This window comes from Labrus bergylta, chromosome 11 (genome assembly GCF_963930695.1).
Source record: "Labrus bergylta chromosome 11, fLabBer1.1, whole genome shotgun sequence".
NCBI classification, from domain to species: domain Eukaryota; kingdom Metazoa; phylum Chordata; class Actinopteri; order Labriformes; family Labridae; genus Labrus; species Labrus bergylta.
Window position 1 is genome coordinate 22,538,985 of NC_089205.1, and position 18,946 is coordinate 22,557,930.

The following is an 18,946-nucleotide window of genomic DNA, read 5'->3' on the forward strand; positions in this document are numbered from 1 at the left end:
AGGGGAGATTTATGGCCAAAGAGTGACAGTTAACATTCACCTTGTGGTTTTATGAACCCAGGATTACACAGGGCTGCGTGTGCTCCTCTGGGGTGCTCTAAACCTCATTAAGGGTGCAAAGATGGTCACCTTCACACAACATCTAGACGAAGAGGGAAAAAATAAACAGAGCAAGGATAAAACATCTGTATGGTGCCTTTTATGGTTTTTTGTGTTTTTTCATTTCGTTTTATTTTATCCAGAGGTTTTCCTGTCCTTGAACGTGCCCTTTTTAGAACGTTAAATCAGATGTTTTTTGTGTGTTTTCATTTGTAATGCATTCCTGATCACTCATGGTACCTATTCTTTGCTTTTTGTAACATGTGCTCCCTTTGGTTTGAGCCAAAGGATCAAATATGACAATTCTTTACACTCACAAATCATAAAAACATGACTCTTTTGAAACCATGGACATCACATTGTTATGTTTCTTATATCTCTCCTCTTTCTCTCATGCTGTTTATTATTTATTTATTCATCTTTGGGTTTTTTGTTGTTGTGTTTTTGTTTCCTTTTTAGTCGTGTCTGGTAAGTTGAAATGTCACCCGTCACCTATTCACCGCCCTGACAGAGACAGGAAGCTGTCACAACCCCCCTCCATCCACCTCCCATCACTACTCCACCCTCCAATCAGAACTCATGTTTCTGTTGTCATGGGCAACAGTGACAAAAAGGACATTAATGGGTAAAAATGTGCTCAGCTTGGGCCCTCCAAGGTAAAGCTGCATCATTTCATTCTATTATTTGCTCCTTTTATGCATTACCACAGCCCGTCTTATTTACGGACAAATTATGTCTGTATTTCAAATGACAGTTTTCAGATTGCTTTTCCCTACACATCACACAGCATCTGTATGGAAGAATTAAAATACCAGCAGATTTATGATTTTTGAGGACATATCTAAAAATCCTTTTGAAGGTGGTCTGCCTCTTGACCTTTACGTTCAAAATGTGTCTCCTCACATTGATGGCCTATTAGACAAGCCAGGTCCAGTTCCACTGTATAGCTGCAAACATGGCATTGGGCTACTACAACACACTTAGTCTGAAATGGAATTTGTCATTAAGATGCATGGATACAGCATCCTGGTTCAGGCCTGTGCTGTTGGAGGGTGTCAGCATGGACAGATGGCTCAAATTTATTCCCCATTTCCATGTAAATTTTAACAGCTCATGCCCTTGCCCATGTAAATGAGGGGGCAGGGTAGTAACCCTTGTTTTTTCTATTCATTACATCTATAATATGCTTGCATTTTGAATTTGATCAACGTTCTGTTTAATCTGCAGTGCACACACCGTGCAAAGTTTGAAAATGAGCCTAAATCCTGTGAATACAGGCACCACAGCTCTAGTCAAAGTTCCCTTGTTGTTTATTCAAATAACCCTAGCTACATCTAACTGTAATATTATGATTCCTATAATAACAAACTATGGCAAGTTTGTCTATTCAATGGCTAACCATTCTCATGGCTGTCCTCCAGTGCCCCCAGCATTTGTGGTGAGACCAAGGAACCAGGTGGTTGGCGTTGGCAGAACTGTCACCTTCCAGTGCGAAGCCACTGGAAACCCACAGCCAGCCATTTTTTGGCAGCAGGAAGGCAGCCAGGTAAACACAGTAAACTTGAAGAAAGGTTTTCATTTCAAAATGCTCTTAATCCATTTGGACAGCATGCTAGCACACTCATCCAAATCTTTGGGGGAAAAAATGGCCAACCTTCCCTTGAAAGGACTTCTACTTTTGAGTGAAATCTTAAACCTTTCCAATAAATGTATTATAGCCATTCTACTGTTTATGAAAGTCTGATTTTTGTCATCTGATTTCATCCCCCACAGAACCTGCTCTTCTCCTACCAGCCTCCTCAGCCCTCCAGCCGGTTGTCTGTATCTCAGACTGGGGACCTGACCATCACTGATGCTGAACGCTCAGACATGGGATACTACAGTTGTCAGGCCCTCAACATAGCAGGCAGTGTCATCACAAAGGCTCTGCTAGAGGTCACTGATGGTAAGCACATTTTTTTAAGACACAGTGTCTGCATGGAGAAAAGCCTCAGGGGGAATTAGAGGAACACTGCAAGGACGCTTGATTGGATAAATGTTGGTATATCAGATAATCTTTGGCTCATGAGGATAATTCTGTTCATCTGAAAGGCTGTGGTCGCGCTGCAGAGCGTATTAATATCAAAATGGATGTTTGGTCTGGACTGTTCAATGTGTTCCTGTCAGAGGTAGAGACTCTCTGGTGCCTGTGCACCCAGACCGTGGCTCAGGATTGGTATTCCATGGCTTGCTTGCTGCTGTCTACCGTTGAAGACTGTGGCTGTGTGGTGAGGTCTGGATTGGGTCCTCTAATTACTCTGCTAGCCAATCCCCCGTCAGCCTGGTGGACCAACCTTGGATTCATTTCTAGCATTCCCACAGAGATTTGGCCGGTTATTATTTCTTCTCCGACACACCTAGATTCATCCCTTCATTTACAAAATGTCCTTCTTCATTTCAGGCCTACAATGGTGTGCTCCATGCCTCTATCCGCTTCTCTCTCTCCGGTTCTGTCATGCTCTCTGGATAATAATAACAGTTATTAAAGTGAGCAGGCTGCTCCGAGGCCACCACTTCTCTGCAGGCAGATCTGGTAATTACAGGTCATGCTGACAATGTTTTAGTAATTGCACCATCTCTTGCACAAAAGCAAAGACAAAGCGTTCCAGAGATTACATTGGTGTGTGCTTCTGAGGATCCATGCACATGTACATACATCATTATGTGTTGCCTTTACTCTTTGATAGCTATTAATGTCATTGCTCCTCACTGAGTGGAAGATGCTAGTAAATCAGTGAGGCAGACAGCAATGGTCATCAATAGTGCTATGAATGATAATAATAATCAGAGGGAGAAAGACAACCTCTAGCGGGAACATGACAGATAACACCACAGTGGTGACAAAATAGAAATGAAGAAATTATTGGGTGAATGTAATTTAAGTCTCTCCTCCCTCTTTGTCTCATTTCCCCCGGTTACGTCCTTTCTCTTTTTGTCAAATCCATGTTTTCTCCCTCTGTCTTTGTTGTTTTTATGTTTACTGGTTGAACACTCAGGGTTCACAGCCATGGAGGGGAAGTACAAACGTCCTCTTGCTAATAACATTGTCTGTTCAGGCTGCATGGCGTTTAAGGCGTTTTTCTCCCATGCTTTGTGTTTTGTGGCTGGGGGGATGGGCTACAGGGGGGGTTTTTGGCTGGGAGTGTGCACATACACGTAGTGCCAGGCGTCTGGTAGAGCTGAAGCGAGAAGACTGAAGTATCTGAGGCTGTTTCATTTTAATTACGCTGCTTGTATTTGGCTAAGTTCGACTCCTGCTGCTGAATGATTCGAAAATTGTTTCCAGTTCTTAGAAATTGGATCTAATTCCTCTTCCACTTGCCTTGCAGTCTCACACGCTTACATTACATTGTCAGATTCCCACCATGTTCAGCCTTTTGCATGTTTTCTCAGATAAGCTGGATATAATTGTCTGAATCCGCTCTTCCTTCATTCCCTTTCAAAACACATGAACACCTACCCAATTTTCCTCTTTCCACCTCCTCCACATAATTGCTGCTTCTCTTTCTTACACAGTTGTGTCCGACCGCCCGCCACCAGTAATCCAGCAGGGCCCTTCCAATCAGACAGTAGCTGTGGACGGCACAGTGGTTCTCAACTGTGTGGCATCAGGAAACCCTGTCCCCACCATCCTGTGGAGGAAGGACGGTGTCTTGGTGTCCACACATGACTCCAGGATCAAACAGCTGGACACTGGTGCATTGCAGATTCGCTATGCCAAGGTAAGACACCTGCATATAAACATGCTCTGGTCCCTTTTGAACACCAAACAAAGTGAAGCGTCTCTCTTTGAGTCTGTATTTTCACAATTAAGGTTTAAACTTTCCCTTGAATTCTATGTTTATATAAAAGTATAATTATGTTTTTAATCAATTCCTTTCTGATAGGCTGCCTTTAATGTCTAAATTTATTCAAATATACTTCAAAGCTTTTCCGTAACACATCTGTAATGGGCCGGGCGAACCCCCGCTGGTTGGTAAATAAAGCATATGTTCCCTGCCAGCAGCCATCCCTCAGTGGGCTGTCAGTCAGTTGTCGCGGGTTTGAAACGGAGTCTGTGAAGTCGAAACAGTCTGTAGTTTCTGTCAGTCAGCGAGCACAGTGGGTTCCGTGTGTAATTTTGCGTGTGAGTGTATCTGTGTGTGTGTCTATGTGATGCTGCTCACAAGCACATGGAGAGACAAGTAGGGGGTGCTGACGTGTCTTCCAGATGGAGGCGTCACGGGGTCAGAGTTCGTGTCAGTTTGCGGTGTGCTGATGAATGCTGGCGTGTCTTGTGGTGACAGGGCTGCGGTGCGATCGGGTTTGCCGGAGCGAGGCAGGCGGGAGGGGATGCGTCTGAACCCCTCTCTCCTGCTGTAATCGTGTAAACTCCGCAGGCACTTTGCATTAATGAACTTGTCAATTCTCCCTGACAACCTTTTAATGAAGATGGTTTTGATGCGGGAGGTAATTTACTTTATTAATGTGGTCGCGTGAGGGTTGTTGTTGCTGGCTTTTGCTGACAAAAATTGCCTCACCTGCCAGACAGAAGAAGAAATGCACCTTGAGTGTTACTCATAGAACATGTTCACACTCACTTCATTCAGCGATCTCTTTCTGTGTGTGTCTCTCCTCAGTTTCGCTTACACAATGCCACAGAATTATTTGTCTGTTTCACTTTAACCGTAGTTGACAGAGCAGACATTTTTCAAATTGCAGCAGTGAGAACATATTCCTTTTTGAATTTGGCCAAAAGCTTGTGTTTTGTGTTGGTTTATTATTCCATTAGCAAGCTGAATATCTCAAAAACCTGACAACTGTTTTTAATCGGATTTGGAAACAAAAAAATGTAAGCCATGAGCCAATTAAAGCCATGAGCCAGGAAAGAAATCATTTGTTTTGAGCCTGATCCAAAATCAAGGTGTCGATCAAAGTATTCTATTAAAGGAAGGGCTTTCTCCCAGCTCTTTTTGCTCATGGGCTACTGCACAGGAAAAATGTGGCACATTAACTGATCTCTTTCTGTGTGTATTTTCTGAGCAGATGTAAATCATTTGCTGATTTCATTTCCATCAAAAACAAAAAAACACAGAGAGATATTAGTTCTCCAACGACTTTCTGTAGTCGTTTGGTTCCTGAATTAGTGCAACTAACTTCAAATTCACTACTCCTACCATACAACGGTACTTACTAGCATATGAATAATCGAGGTTTGAGCATACATGTTCAATACAGGTTGCTACCACATCTGTTGCACAGAGCACTCACTACCATGTCTCCTTCTGCTCAGGGGGAGGGCAGAGAGAAAGGTCTCCAATTAGTCTGTGATCCTGTGAAAATCTTCCTCCATTTGACTAGGAATGCTCTGCCACTTGGCCTTTCCAGCTGCTTTTCCCCGGTTTCTGCTATGAAAGCAATGATATTGAGATTATCAGGCAATGACAGCTGCTTGCTACAGACTCCACTAGAATTTCAATAAGCAGAGCAGTGATGGTGGGGGAGAGATAACGAGAGGCATAAAAAATGGAGTAAGACTACTACCGGTTCCAGTCACTGTGGAGAGTATTTGAATAATTTCAATTTAACCAAATGTTCTCCACTCTACACTTCCAGCTTGGTGACACTGGCACCTACACCTGCATCGCCTCCACGCCCAGTGGAGAGGCCTCATGGAAAGCCTTCTTGGAGGTCCATGGTAAGCTAACATCATTGCAATGTTTCGAGTCCATGAATAAATCAATCAACCAATCTTTATTTGTATAGCACCAATTCACACCAAGTGTTATCCAAAGCTGGGAAAAACCTTCCTTTTTAATGTTTTATTTACATCATTGGGGGTGTCTCATATTGCATGTGTAATGCTTCATGAAAGAATAGGTTTAACAATAAAGGTAGTAATGAAGTTTGTTTATGTTTGCTTTTCTTTACAAGGCCTTACCAGAAACGTTATCCTTCTGTTTCTTTTTTATTTCCGTTTTATTATCAGAGTTTGGAGTCCAAGTCCAGCCAAACAGACCCACTGACCCAAACCTGATCCCCAGTGCTCCTTCCAAACCTGAGGTCACTGATGTCACCCGCACCTCCGTCACCCTCTCCTGGAAACCCAACCTGAATGCTGGAGCCACACCCACCTCCTATATTGTAGAAGCCTTCAGGTAAAATGAATTAGCTTAGATGATAAATGAATAAAATAATCACATTGCCTTCATAAAAAAAAAAAAAACCCTTTTAATTCTCTCCGTTGTGTGTCCTCAGTCATGCATCAGGGAGCAGCTGGCAGACCTTGGCAGAGCATGTGAAAACAGAGTCATTTGTACTAAAGGGCTTGAAGCCCAGCGCAGTCTACCTCTTCTTAGTACGGGCAGCCAACGCCTACGGGCTGAGTGATCCCAGTCCTATCACTGAAGCTGTGAAAACACAAGGTGAGGACATACTCTTTACTGACAGTATTGTTTTTTGTATTTTTAGAGAAGATCTTCAATTCTTCTTGTCTGTGCTTCTGCCTGCAGATATCCCTCCAACTAGTCAGGGCGTGGATCATCGTCAGATACAAAGGGAGTTGGGAGAAGTGGTTATCCACCTGCACAACCCCACCATTCTCTCCTCGTCATCTGTCAGGGTGCAGTGGACAGTAAGTATTATTTCTCTTTTAAATTATATTTTTCATCGGTTTGTTTTCAAACAGCTACCGTTTCACATATGAATCACTCGTCATTTTGGTTACCAGATCGGCGAAGGTTAGCTTAGCGATACGCCCACGGTCAATTTGTCAGGCCACTCAGTCGCGCTAATGTGCTACCGTCCTAGCACCCTACAGAGGAAGGACACCGCTGTAAGCTGCCTGGAACACAGTCCAAGTCCTCTTAGTGTCCATCTGGCATGAGCCTGAACTGGTCGACTGGCCAGAGACCAAAAATCTGCTGCTTCGCCCACAGTGGACCACTCATCCGCCCGAAATTCAAGACTACAGCTCCCAGCATTCTGCAGGCCAAGTAGTACCATACAGCAGTGTGTGGCGTGCCAGCCTGTGCCCTCTCAGATTGAAAACACTTGCTGGCTGTTAAAATAATACAAGTGAGAAGGAAGAGGCGGCCAACTCATGCTCTTAAGTGGAAATGGCTTACAGATGTTAGAGCGGATAGGTGGGAGAAGGACAAGTACAACTGGAAGCTTATAGTGCTCTTTCTTTGCTGGTAAAAACTGAACATGAAGCTCAAATATTGCCCCACAATAAATCTGGTTATTGTTTTTCTTCAGCTTATTAGACAATACAACCCATGTTCATGGGTTCCCACTTTTCATAGTAGATATTTGTCTTAGGAATGGCTAAGAAAAGTCCCAAGTTTTGCCTTTTGACACACGGCCACCATTACATTCCCAGGTATTATGAAGTGCCAGAATGAGTGATGAATGGGTCTGAGGAAATGTGAAAAGGATACTGACATGTCAAGACTGATTTAAAAACATTACTGCCCAGTTACTCTGTCTCCTTGGAATGTGCCAGAAAAAAAAAAACACACGACAAGAGAGGGACTGACATTCTAGTTTCCTTGTTCTTTGGGCTTTAAATCTATTCCCAGTGTGGAGTTTCTTGGTTTTACATTTTCCTTTGTGTCGTGGTAAATGGTTGCACACTTTTCAGGCTAATGAAGACCACCTGAGCCGGCAGCGTGTTTTACAGGCGAGGGATAAAGAAATCACTAAAATCTTTACAAGCCAGGGCTGCTTGCCTTCCACAGGGACTCGTAGGGGTATTAGCATACGGGTTTAGCGGTTATTCTTCCCTCAAACCATGCTGAAGCTCAATGCAACTTTAACCAATCCTATCCTCTCCATTTTTCTGTATCAGATGCCCTGTAACTTGTTGTATTCTAGACTTATGGTACCCTGAATAAAGATCAACTTCCCCCCTCTCCCCAGTCAGTACGCTGGAGAGCAGGACAGGATGAGACAGGCTGCTCTGGGAGTCTGGGCCCTATTTAACCAGCTCCAGACTTAGAGGAACCTCTGGCCAATGACCTCATACTGTGGTTTGCACAAATCGCTGCTGCTCCAAATGGCGCATAGAAAGCCAGAGATGTAGATGTGGATGGTTAAACCGAGAGGTGATGTGATGAGTTAGCACCCCATTCCATCCAGCTCCTGATGTACCAGTTTCATGAATCCACATCACTATGTTATTTTTCACTGTACAGCTGCTAATCAAGTCAAGCTGACTCCATCATTGTTCTATTTTCTTTATTTAGGCAGAGCAGCAGTCGCAGTACATCCAGGGCTACAAGGTGATGTACAGGCCTTCTCCGGAGGGGCTGCAGAGGAGCGAGTGGGCCGTGTTTGAGGTCCGCACCCCTGGGGAGGACAGCGCTGTCGTGCCACAGCTTCGCAAGGGAGTCACATATGAATTCAAAGTCCGCCCCTTCTTCAATGAATTCCAGGGAACAGACAGCGATGTCAAAATTGGCAAGACGCTGGAGGAAGGTGGGGGATGTGACTGTGTGCGAGTTTGCTTTGGTGCCTGCATGTGTGCATGCATGTTTTCATGTTTACACAGTTTTATATGCACAGCTTGCATGTGTGAGAGCATACAACAGCTGTTCACAGCAGGCAGGGAGAGCAGGATTATGTTCTGTTCAAATGTGGTGCATTCGAGCATGCTGGGGTGGATGTTCGGCTCTTTAAAAGGCCCGATGGATACAACACTCCGGTGCAAGTGTTAAACTGATTTCTCTAAGGGCGTGGTTGTGGCATTCTCGTGAGGTTTGGTTGAAACCCAACTGCAAATTTTAATTTGTAGCGAACAGTGAAGAGAAATGTGAGAGCAGAGTGTTTACTGCAGAGAGTGTGTGTATGTGTATGCGTGTGTTTGTGTGTGTGTGTGTCTGTGTGTGTGTGTGTGGGAGTGTTTTGATATTTTTCAGCTAGATCCTTCTCTGTTCCCAATTTTGTTGATAATTGTTTTTGGAGCATTACCATCATGTTGTTCTCCCATAAACCGAGAAAAAGGCCTATTTTTATAACACTTGCTCACACTGTGATTAAGTCTTTTATGTTGGCATCATAATTATTTTAGTTTAATTACCAATGGACCACAGGTTTGCTTTCATACCCTACCGTCCACACTCCGCTATCATAACTTCCCGACTGTTTTTGGGTAAACACTTACTTGCTTTTATTTATTGACAAAAGCGCTTGTATTAAGCAAACACAGTTTTCAGATGAAAGCGTGCTAATTTTGATGATTAGTCCTTTGTTCTGCGCTCAGCCTCGGTCTCATGCAGAGATAAAGGACCGTTTCTGACAGCTGAATGTGATGAGAGGAGACAGGGAGAGACTACATGCAGTCAGAAAAAAAAAAATCACATATGAAGGTGTGTTCTTTTTTTTCCCCCCATCTTTTGTCTACACCCCAGCCCCCAGCGCCCCTCCCCGCGAGGTTACAGTGACAGAGAGCGGGGACAATGGGACCGCCGTCCTGGTCTCCTGGCAACCTCCTCCAGAAGAGGAGCAGAATGGGGTGGTCCAGGAGTACAAGGTAACACAAAAAGCAAAACATTCAGCCTCCTGCTCGGGTTTGAGCGATTAGGACTTATTATTATAGAGACACAAAAGGAGACCCAAACAGGGATGCAGATAACACAGGACCAGACAATGCACAGACATGGAAAGGTAATGAATTCCTGGTTGAGGCACACCTTTGTATGCTCATCCTCTGAGTAATGACAGAGACTCAGACACAAGGGAGGAAAGGAAGCAAAGCATGGGAAATGGTCAAAAACTGTTGGGAAATGGTGCCATCTGGTGGACATAGTAGAATCATGCATCTTATGGCTCTATGAAGGTGAATGAAAGTAGTGTGGAGCAATTTCTGTGGTGATTATTAAAAAAAAGTCTCTTAGTAGTGAGATGGTGATTTATGATAATTGTGTGTTAAGTCGAGGTAAATGTTTGACCTCTCATAGCAAGTGGGGCCGGCTTTTATTTGTTGTTTGATCACAAATAAACATTCAAAGGATTAAATATTTAAAGCCACATCAATCTTAACTATAGTGGAGTTTTATGTTTAAGTAGAGACATCCATATAAAGGCGTGTAATAGTGTGTTTAATGGCGCGAAGAACAACAAGCTATTATAATAATGACCAAGGACAAACCAATGAAGAGACAGACCTCTATTGTAATTCCAGTCATTTCCCTTCTCTGAGCCCCTGCTAATACATCCTTCAACCTACAGCACCTCTCTCCTAGCCTCCTTCTCCTCCTCCTTCTTACTTTGATAATGTATTCTCTTTTTGTAATGGCCTCACTCTGGACAGTCTTGTGCTCTCATACATTATGCTGTGGAAGTCCTGTATTTTAATTGGAAAGCCTCTTTTTTTTTCTTTTTTTTGTTACAGGGTATATACTGTAGGTTATAGCAGCAGTAGGGGGAGATGAGGCAGAGCATGGGAAAAAAGTTAAGCTACACTGTTAATTTTCCAGGTAAATGTTTTCAGATGATAGGTTTATAGTAATTTCATGCTTTTTAAGTCCAGCTCGAGAGCGCTCCCTGCTCATTACCGAGCCCCCTCCCCAGCAGCTCTTACACTAGCAGACATTTCTCGAGATACGCAGAAAATGTCAGGACTTCGTAGCTCCATGATAGAAGTGCAAATATGGCACATGTACACATGCTCAGCACACGCACCAGGAAGTGTGTATGGTAACCTTGTTAACTATTTGGAGGAGGTTGAGGGGGGTAAAGAAAGCAGAGTGTCAGGGCTTGGGGATGTGGAGGTCTGCAGGCCTCATGCTGAGGTGAATGTATACGTCTCTTTGTGACCCTGGTTTGAGTCAGACTGCTCTGCTTCCTGGGAGTGACAGCACTTAGCTTCAGCTCAAATTGGGTTATGGAGGCGATTACTGATCCCCATTTGTTTTTCCTGGGCTTAAGGCCACACTGAGCTGTGTTATGGCTACCTCGCCTAATACTGACCCTGTGTTGAGCAGAGCCTGTAAAACATAAAGGCATGCTGTAAAATGTTTTCCTACCTCAGAGATGTAACATAATACCCGCAGCGTGCTGAAACGTAGCAATAGCAGCGCAAACCAATTATAAAGACACAGATTGGTGGCAGCTACCAAGCCGAATGTTGTCACGAAACTCTCATAACATCGCCTCCATCTCCACTTTCTCCTTGTCTCTGTTATGGCAGATTTGGTGTTTGGGGAACGAGAGCAGGTACCACATCAACCGCACAGTTGACGGCTCAACCTTATCCGTGCTGATTCCCAGTCTAGCCGCTGGGATTCGATACAGCGTGGAGGTAGCAGCCAGCACCGGGGCAGGTCCTGGGGTCAAGAGCGACATCACCTTCTTCCAGCTTGGTGAGTAGAAACAGCCTTTATTTCCCTCTCACAGGAGGTCATGTCATTATGTTGTTTCTCCTCTAGAGGATCTTTTTTGTTGTTGTTTCTGTTTGTCCTCTGGCGATCGTCACATGCCGAACGATACACAATCATCTGACAAATTATTATGGCATCAATCCAGTCATTTCAAATAAAGGAACGTTCTGCCGAGTCATCAGATGGTTATGTAATTCCTATCTCATAGTGTCAGACATGTTCAAGCAGCTACCTGCCTTGTCTTTCATTTCCAACAGCTTTGCTTAAAAACTGTAATTAAAGTGATTACTGTTTAACAATCATCATCTTTGACACGGAAGCATGTGATGAGTTTGAGTGACAGAGAACTTAAGCAGTTTTGTGCACATTGACGTGGGGTTTTTTCTGCAACAAGGACACAGTAAATTCCTGTGTGGCAGAGCAGTTTAGCTTGTGCCCCACCCTGCTCTTCTCTCCAGTCAAGGATGCAGTGTTCTCTGCTTCTGCCTCGCTTCAAACAACAAAGGCAATAATGAATCCTGCAGTCTGGGTGCAGACATGACATGTTATTAATGCTAAGAAACAAGCTGCAAATTTCACTGGGGCAATTTCTCTCTCACGCATCTCTTGTTTTCTCGCATTCTCGTCATTTGTGAGATGTTTTGTCAGCTTTTATTCCCTAAAGCGGTGGGCTCAGGAGACGGATGGAAGACATGTGAATATCAGTATGAGGCAGAAAGAGAGGGAGGAAAAGATGTCCGTCTGGTTTTAAATGTGTGATTGAGTGGGCTGGGATGGGCATGAAGAAGCATCGGCTGTGACTGATACAATTTCTCTCCCTTGAAGAGTTCCTGTGGTGATTGTTGCCATGTTCCAACACTGGAGTGGAACAATGTGCCTTAGGGACCAGCTCTCCACCCAAATGCATTTGTCACACTTGGAGCTTGTATGCGTCATCCCAGCCTGGATACCTGTACAGTCCCTTGTGGGCTGCTTAGTCACATTGGCATGCTGGGTACACTCGGCCAGACTGAGGCACAAATTGAGAGAACTGAGAAGTGAGAAGAGATGCAGTCGGATGGAGACACAGGCAGAGTGACTGAGACAAAGCCAGGCGGAGGGATGTGGAGGAGTACATGTGGAGGGGCTGGTTTCATTGGGGGGGGGGGAGGCGGGGGGGAAGTGTTTTTTGCCTCTGGCTGTGAAAGTTGGTTGAGATGAGCGGCTGCAGCATGAAAGACTCGAGAAAATGAGATGAAGACAAAGTAACACGAACATGAAGAAATTTCGGAATGGCGGAGGGGGGTGGGGCACAAAGAAGTCTTTCATGTCTCACGCATGAGGGAGAAGCACAGAGAGAATAGACAGATGAGAAAAACAGACGAGATCTGCTTGTTGTGAGCAGACAGAGCCTTTACGCCGCGATTCACAGCAGAAACAGCTTCAAGGCGTTCACACCTCGGTTTTCCACAGATGTGCCTGAGTTTGCTAATTACAGTGGTGTCTGTGTTTGAGGATGATCTCATTGGATTTATTTATATGATTATGAAAGCGGCATTGCTCTGCGTAAATGAGGCCTCTCTCTGTGGTTTCCTATCCAGTTGGATCGGGCTCGTGTGGTTCACACAGGCGGAGTCTGAATGTCTTCGGTTGCTTTCTTCTGCTCACCTGCCGTTGTTGTCAGGGATTTGTGATGAAAGCCTTTTGAATAATAGAGAGAAATGACTCCATTTTCACATCCTAGCCTGATACACACCTGCTGAGATGAAGAATCCTTTTGTGTGTCAGGTGAAAGAGGAATGTTCTTATGTATGTGTAATGCTGACTTTATTTTTAAAAATATATATCCTCCTTATTCCAAGCGTTGCCACAAGATTTCCGTTTGAGGTTTAAGATAATTTCCTCTTCTATTCCCCCACATTTTTGTTTGTAACACCAGCTATGTTCTCTTCAAATTTGCACCACCAAACATACGTCTAATCCTGCTCTCTTGTCTCCTCCGTCCTTACCTTCAGATGCATCCGGGCGCATGACAGAGAGCGTGATCCACGAGAACCCTCTGTCCCAGCAGATCTCCGATGTGGTCAAGCAGCCAGCTTTCATAGCAGGCATCGGAGCTGCCTGCTGGATCATCCTCATGGTGTTCAGCATCTGGTTGTATAGACACCGAAAGAAAAGGAACGGCCTCTCCAGCAGCTACGCAGGCATCCGCAAAGGTCAGTAAATGTGGCCAACAATTCCCATTTAACAGGAATATCCACTTGAGTTTATTTTTTGCAAAGCTGGTCTTGGTTTGGAGAAAGTTTCTCACTTACAAAATTTGGTAACAAAATGCAATGCAATATTTATTACTGTTGTCCTGTATTTATTTTGGTTCAAAGCCAGTCCCCTCTTTCTTCTTCTTCTGCTTCTTTTTCTTTTGAATTCTGCCACCCTCGCTCAGATCCTTCCTGACACTCACAGAAAGACGTCTTTGTAGAGCGCTCTAGGTGAAGTCTAAGTGAAAGTATACTCTCCAGTCGAGTACTTTAAGATGTGATGTGAGCCCCCGCTGAGAGTGCCGCATGAAGACGTCTTTTATTTCTCTTTCATACTTCTGTCACGCTGATTCTGCAGGCGTGTGTGAAGAGTGTTTTCAGTAAAGTACATTCAGAGGTCCAACAGCTCCCCCCTTTTAGCAACTCCCTTTTGACTGTGCTGGGAAAGAGAGAGTGGCTCGCTATAATCCTGCTTTATCAAGGACATACTGACATTTTCACATGCAAGAAGTACTTTTTTTTTCTTTGCAGAGAGGGGCCTTTTAATATGCAGGAGTTGAGCATTTTGCATTCCTCTTAATAGCATTTACTTCCCTTGTGTTTTTCAAATAGAAGAATCAATTCCCATGGCTGTTTCAACCCTCTTAGAGTAGCCATGGCATAACGCAGTGTATTTTCTACCTGACTTGAGTCGAAGCGACAGGGTTCACGACATGCCCAACCTCTGCTCGCAATAGTTACAGTATAAGGAGAGCTATTAGCCTTTCTTTCTGAGCCTCATTTATGTGTGGGCTGCCTTAATGTGTGGCCTTGGGCTGTGCAGCTGCTGCCTGTGAGGACTACCTGCGTCGACCCCACTGCTGGGCTCAGGTTCTGACTGCTGGGGTTAGAGGAGATCCTCCCTTCAACCTGGAGATACACACAGACAATAGACTGACTTACCTGTGGCTTATCTATGGCTGTCATAAAGAAAACTTGTTCTGAGCCACTGCAGCAATGCTACTGGTGGGAGTTGTACATCTCATGAAAATGAGAGACATCAGCTAAGCTTTCCCTTAAGCTCTGTGGTTTTTAACGGCTTTTACACATACCTTTACGTCATCTATACTGGTAAGAAATGTTTCTTTTCACAGGGTTTACATAATCTTACACACACCCACACAATGACCAGTCTGACATTTAAAAATGTCTGTTGATTTGATTTAAGGCCCTATGAGGACATGCCTTTTATTGGTTTGCTGATTTTGTCCCGTACACGTAAACGTTTTTAACATAAAATGATCCTGCTTATTTTTTACCAGTCAAATGTATCCCTCTTTTAAAATATTTGCCCTGGAAAATATAATAGAGGCTGTTTTGGGCATCACTTCATCTGACACCTTTCCAGCTGCAGTTATTCAGGCATTAAAAAGACCTACATAGAAATAAACAATATTGGTGCTGAAGGTCATATAGAGGCATCAATATTAATTTAAGTATGTCTCATAGCCAGCTAAACACTGTTCACAGGAGCTTTAACTCTTAAATGCTAACAAGTTGTTCCAGGCCTTGCAGTTAGTTTTCCCTAGGAAAGAAAGTTTGTGAAATCTGTGAGGTTTTCATCCAATAACATTCTTTAACTAAAGTAATTATAAAATGGTTTATTTGGAAAGAATATTCAAGTATAGAACAGTAGTTTAAAAAACTTTATGACTGTACCAAGGATCTATGGCCAGGCGAAGGAGGGAAAAAATAGCCGTCTGAGGTTCCCTGTGACTTTCTGGGATTCTATATGTTGATGTTTACTCACATGAACTCACAAAGCTCCTCCTGGGCACAGTAGGCAGACATGCTCCCCCCTTCTTCTCCAAGTGCACACAGACCACAAGAGGCCTCAGTCTTTGTTGGAACTGGTAACTAAGAATGTTTTGAAAGGAGTATAATTGCAACCACATGAAGCAACAATCTGCACTTGAAGTGAAATAGGCTGAATAGAGACTTTTGTATGTGTCTGTTTTCTGGTGTTACCTCTAAAACTGCAAACTCCAACAAGGATGATTCAAAGCCTTTTCTTACTTTTTGCCAGTGCATGAATTAATGAAGAAGTGTGCTTGTAGTCAATGAAATGGCAACACTGCAATATTGTGCAGTTCACATCCAACAGGTTTCCAACAAAATATCTTGCAAGTGCAATAATCAAAATAAAAGTCTGAGATTTCTGCAATCAAAAAAATTTTAAGGATTCCTAGCTTCACCTATCTGGGTATCAAACATGAGTGAATTGTGTCAGAATAGAAACCTGATTTATGTATTTAAATTACATTTGCATTTGTCACAGGCTGGTTTGCTTATCAAGTGTTAGTCTCCCTCTTGTTCAAAGACATTCATCAAACAGATAAAGCCATCAAAGTGCTCCTATCTTTAGATTTGTTTGTGCTCCAAGAGGACAGATTCAAACATGATAAGACAGCTGAGGCATTCAGAGGACACTTTTTGGCACATTTTTTTCATTTCCTCAAACACAAGTGTTTGAGGAAATGAAATCTTGACATCAGCTGTGTATCATCTTCTCAGATGCTTAAACTCAAGGTTGAAATAAGAATGCAACGTTTTCTAAAATGCACATATTTAAGGCAGTGCACTGGATGACTTTCAGCTTGATGGGAGTGTTGCATCAACTTTCATGCATAGTGCAGCATTCCTCAGGTCTTCAAAGAGGGCAACAACAAACAGAATGTATTTCATAGAAGATACCGTACTGCCCAGCCTACACCAGCCCTCATTCCAGAATCTAAATCTGCCTGCACAAGCTTTATGTTTTACACTAGGGCTCCTTCAATGCCAAAATGTGTGTTATTGAGCTGTGTGGGTGATGATGTGAGTGTTAGATATAGCAACAAATTTCTCCACGGTGGGTGACTCCAGCTCAGCTGGGCCTCTGACATTCTGGTCCAGGATTTGAACCAGCAGCAACACTCACTGTCCCTCGGTTGGGATCCAACGATGCCTGTAGGGGACAGCGAGTAGTGTGTGAATACAGCCATCCTTAAAACAGAAACTATGTGGGGATAAAGAACATAAATCATGGGGCAGGAAGTAAATTCTGATATACCATCATTCTAATGTAATTTTCTTTATTTTTCTCTGTTCAAACAGTGCCATCCTTTACATTCACACCTACAGGTAAGACTTCATATTCTATTCACAACATTTGTATTCATGTCCATCCACTGTACAGCACATACACACCAGCTTCTCCCCTACACTTGTGAAACACTTCCTTTAAAAGACAGAAGAACGTGATGACAGCTACTGACTGTGAAGTCAGTCAGGGACACTCAATGTGTACCAATAAAAGCAGCCCATCATTGACACAGTCTGACGATCTACCAAGAAATAAGTGTTCCACCGAATGTTTGGGTCATGTCAGAACGTAATGATGAAGGAGAAGTGATGCCACACTACTGAGGAGCAGTTAAAACTAGTGGTAACTTGATCAAAGGGCTGCTGGCAACCCAAGATGGGATTTAAGATGATGACACCTCACCAGCACTCCAACACGCCAATTAGATAGGCAAGCGGCAGCCGAGCTAAGGAGGTTATCTGCCAATTGAAGTGACACAGTGTAAAGTAGATAAAAGCAAAGCTCTCTCTGTGAGTCTCTATCTCTCTCACTGTGAGAGTTTGTATTGCCAGTCCTCTCCTTTTTCTTCACATGTTTGAATTGGTTCTTTGTTCCCCAGAGGTGTGTCAGGGGTGCTGGCACAGGTTAATGAAATTGCAAATTTGAAAAAGTGAAAAGGTGAGAGGAAGTAAAAGTAAAAAGAAAGAAAACTACAGTTTGTTTGTGGTTTCACTGGCAGTTCGTGTCTGTGCAGAGGTCTTTTCAAAACAGTAGCAGCGTTGTTTCTTATGGCCTTGAGGCTTTCAATCAGGTAGAATAATTTATGAAGTCGCAAAAGTGTTTTAAGATCCGTTGGCAATCTTTCAGGTGACGCACATCTTTTGTATGTGAGGTTAGCTCTAAGTCTCTTTAAAGAAGTAAATCTTTGCCCTGGTTCCTGGTGTAAAACCAGGATGTTGCAGTGCATTGTGTCAATTTGTATCTATAACCACATTGTGACATTTTGGTTTACATTAAAGAGAGCTAATCTAAGAGCTCCTCAGGCAGCATGCAGAGGCCAAAAGCACACTTCCTGTTTTGAAAAGAGAGACAAGGAATAGACACAGCTCAGGCCCTACCTTCCCCTCTCCTCTCAGAGAAGAGATTGTAATTAAAGTTGGAAGTTTATCTCTCCTTCACACACCGGCAGCTTAGAGCTCCATGAAAGAGTCCAACTTGCAGCGCGAGGAGCTTCAAACACGCTGAACCTGAGCCAGGAAACCAAAGAGCTCTGCATCTCTGTTCTTCATAAGCCTCTTACACGTCCTCCTCCTGCTCCTGTTGCTGTCTGCTCTCTGTGTGTGTGTGTGTGTGTGTGTGTGTGTGTGTGTGTGTGTGTGTGTGTGTGTGTGTGTGTGTGCAAGCCCAAAAATTGTGCCACACACATTCATTCATCCTGGCTAAAAGTAGTATTGAAATCAAAGCTTAACAAACTGTGAATCCAGAATCAGATCAATCATTTTGTGTTAAATCGTTGAAATCATTTTTTAAAAATGTTTCTTTTCTCTTTTCAGTGGCGTATCAGAGAGGTGGAGAAGGTGTTAGCAGTGCTGGAAGGTAAGAGAAGAATTAATTGTTTTTATAAGATCATTTTGATGATTTGTATCTCTCTGTACATACTAATATATTCAAACAAAATCACATGTGAGGATAGTAATGATTAAAATATTATAACTAACAAAACAGCCTGACTAGGGTTGGGCACATGCACTTCCCCTCAACAAACACCAGGGGGAGTGCTGTGACTTTTTTTTAAAGCAGCACAGAGCTAAGGAGGGGTAAGGAGTTGTATTTGGTTTGTCAGAACATGAACAAAGCCCCATGTAGTCTACCAGGAGCCCATCCTTCCCCTATATGATGGAAAACCACATCCGACCACAAGGCTGTGCCATAGCATCACCTTAAAAACAGGCATGGGGACATGTGCACACACAGAGGGAGGCAGAGACACACCTCTTTATGCTGTGGAATGGTGCATTGTGCACAAACACTGACACTGTACATAATCAGTCAGTAAACACTGCATCGATGTGCTAACACTAATTTGTAGATTTACTGGATGGGTT

General features: G+C 43.5%; 1 protein-coding gene across 6 annotated transcripts in view; it reads left to right on the plus strand.

The window, feature by feature from the left end:
• robo1 (roundabout, axon guidance receptor, homolog 1 (Drosophila)) overlaps window positions 1-18,946 on the plus strand; it is a 226,089-nt gene that overhangs the window by 194,437 nt on the left and 12,706 nt on the right. For 5 of the 6 annotated variants that reach the window (XM_065960089.1, XM_065960085.1, XM_065960087.1 and 2 more), the window contains 13 exons: window positions 1,521-1,645; window positions 1,873-2,044; window positions 3,655-3,860; window positions 5,734-5,815; window positions 6,107-6,275; window positions 6,376-6,542; window positions 6,630-6,751; window positions 8,367-8,598; window positions 9,531-9,652; window positions 11,312-11,483; window positions 13,496-13,696; window positions 16,874-16,900; window positions 18,395-18,437. In XM_065960089.1, coding sequence (XP_065816161.1) covers window positions 1,521-1,645; window positions 1,873-2,044; window positions 3,655-3,860; window positions 5,734-5,815; window positions 6,107-6,275; window positions 6,376-6,542; window positions 6,630-6,751; window positions 8,367-8,598; window positions 9,531-9,652; window positions 11,312-11,483; window positions 13,496-13,696; window positions 16,874-16,900; window positions 18,395-18,437 — 1,840 coding nt within the window. Of the gene's footprint in view, window positions 1-558; window positions 568-1,520; window positions 1,646-1,872; window positions 2,045-3,654; window positions 3,861-5,733; window positions 5,816-6,106; window positions 6,276-6,375; window positions 6,543-6,629; window positions 6,752-8,366; window positions 8,599-9,530; window positions 9,653-11,311; window positions 11,484-13,495; window positions 13,697-16,873; window positions 16,901-18,394; window positions 18,438-18,946 lie in introns of all 6 variants that reach the window. The other variant, XM_065960090.1, reaches the window with a different exon arrangement.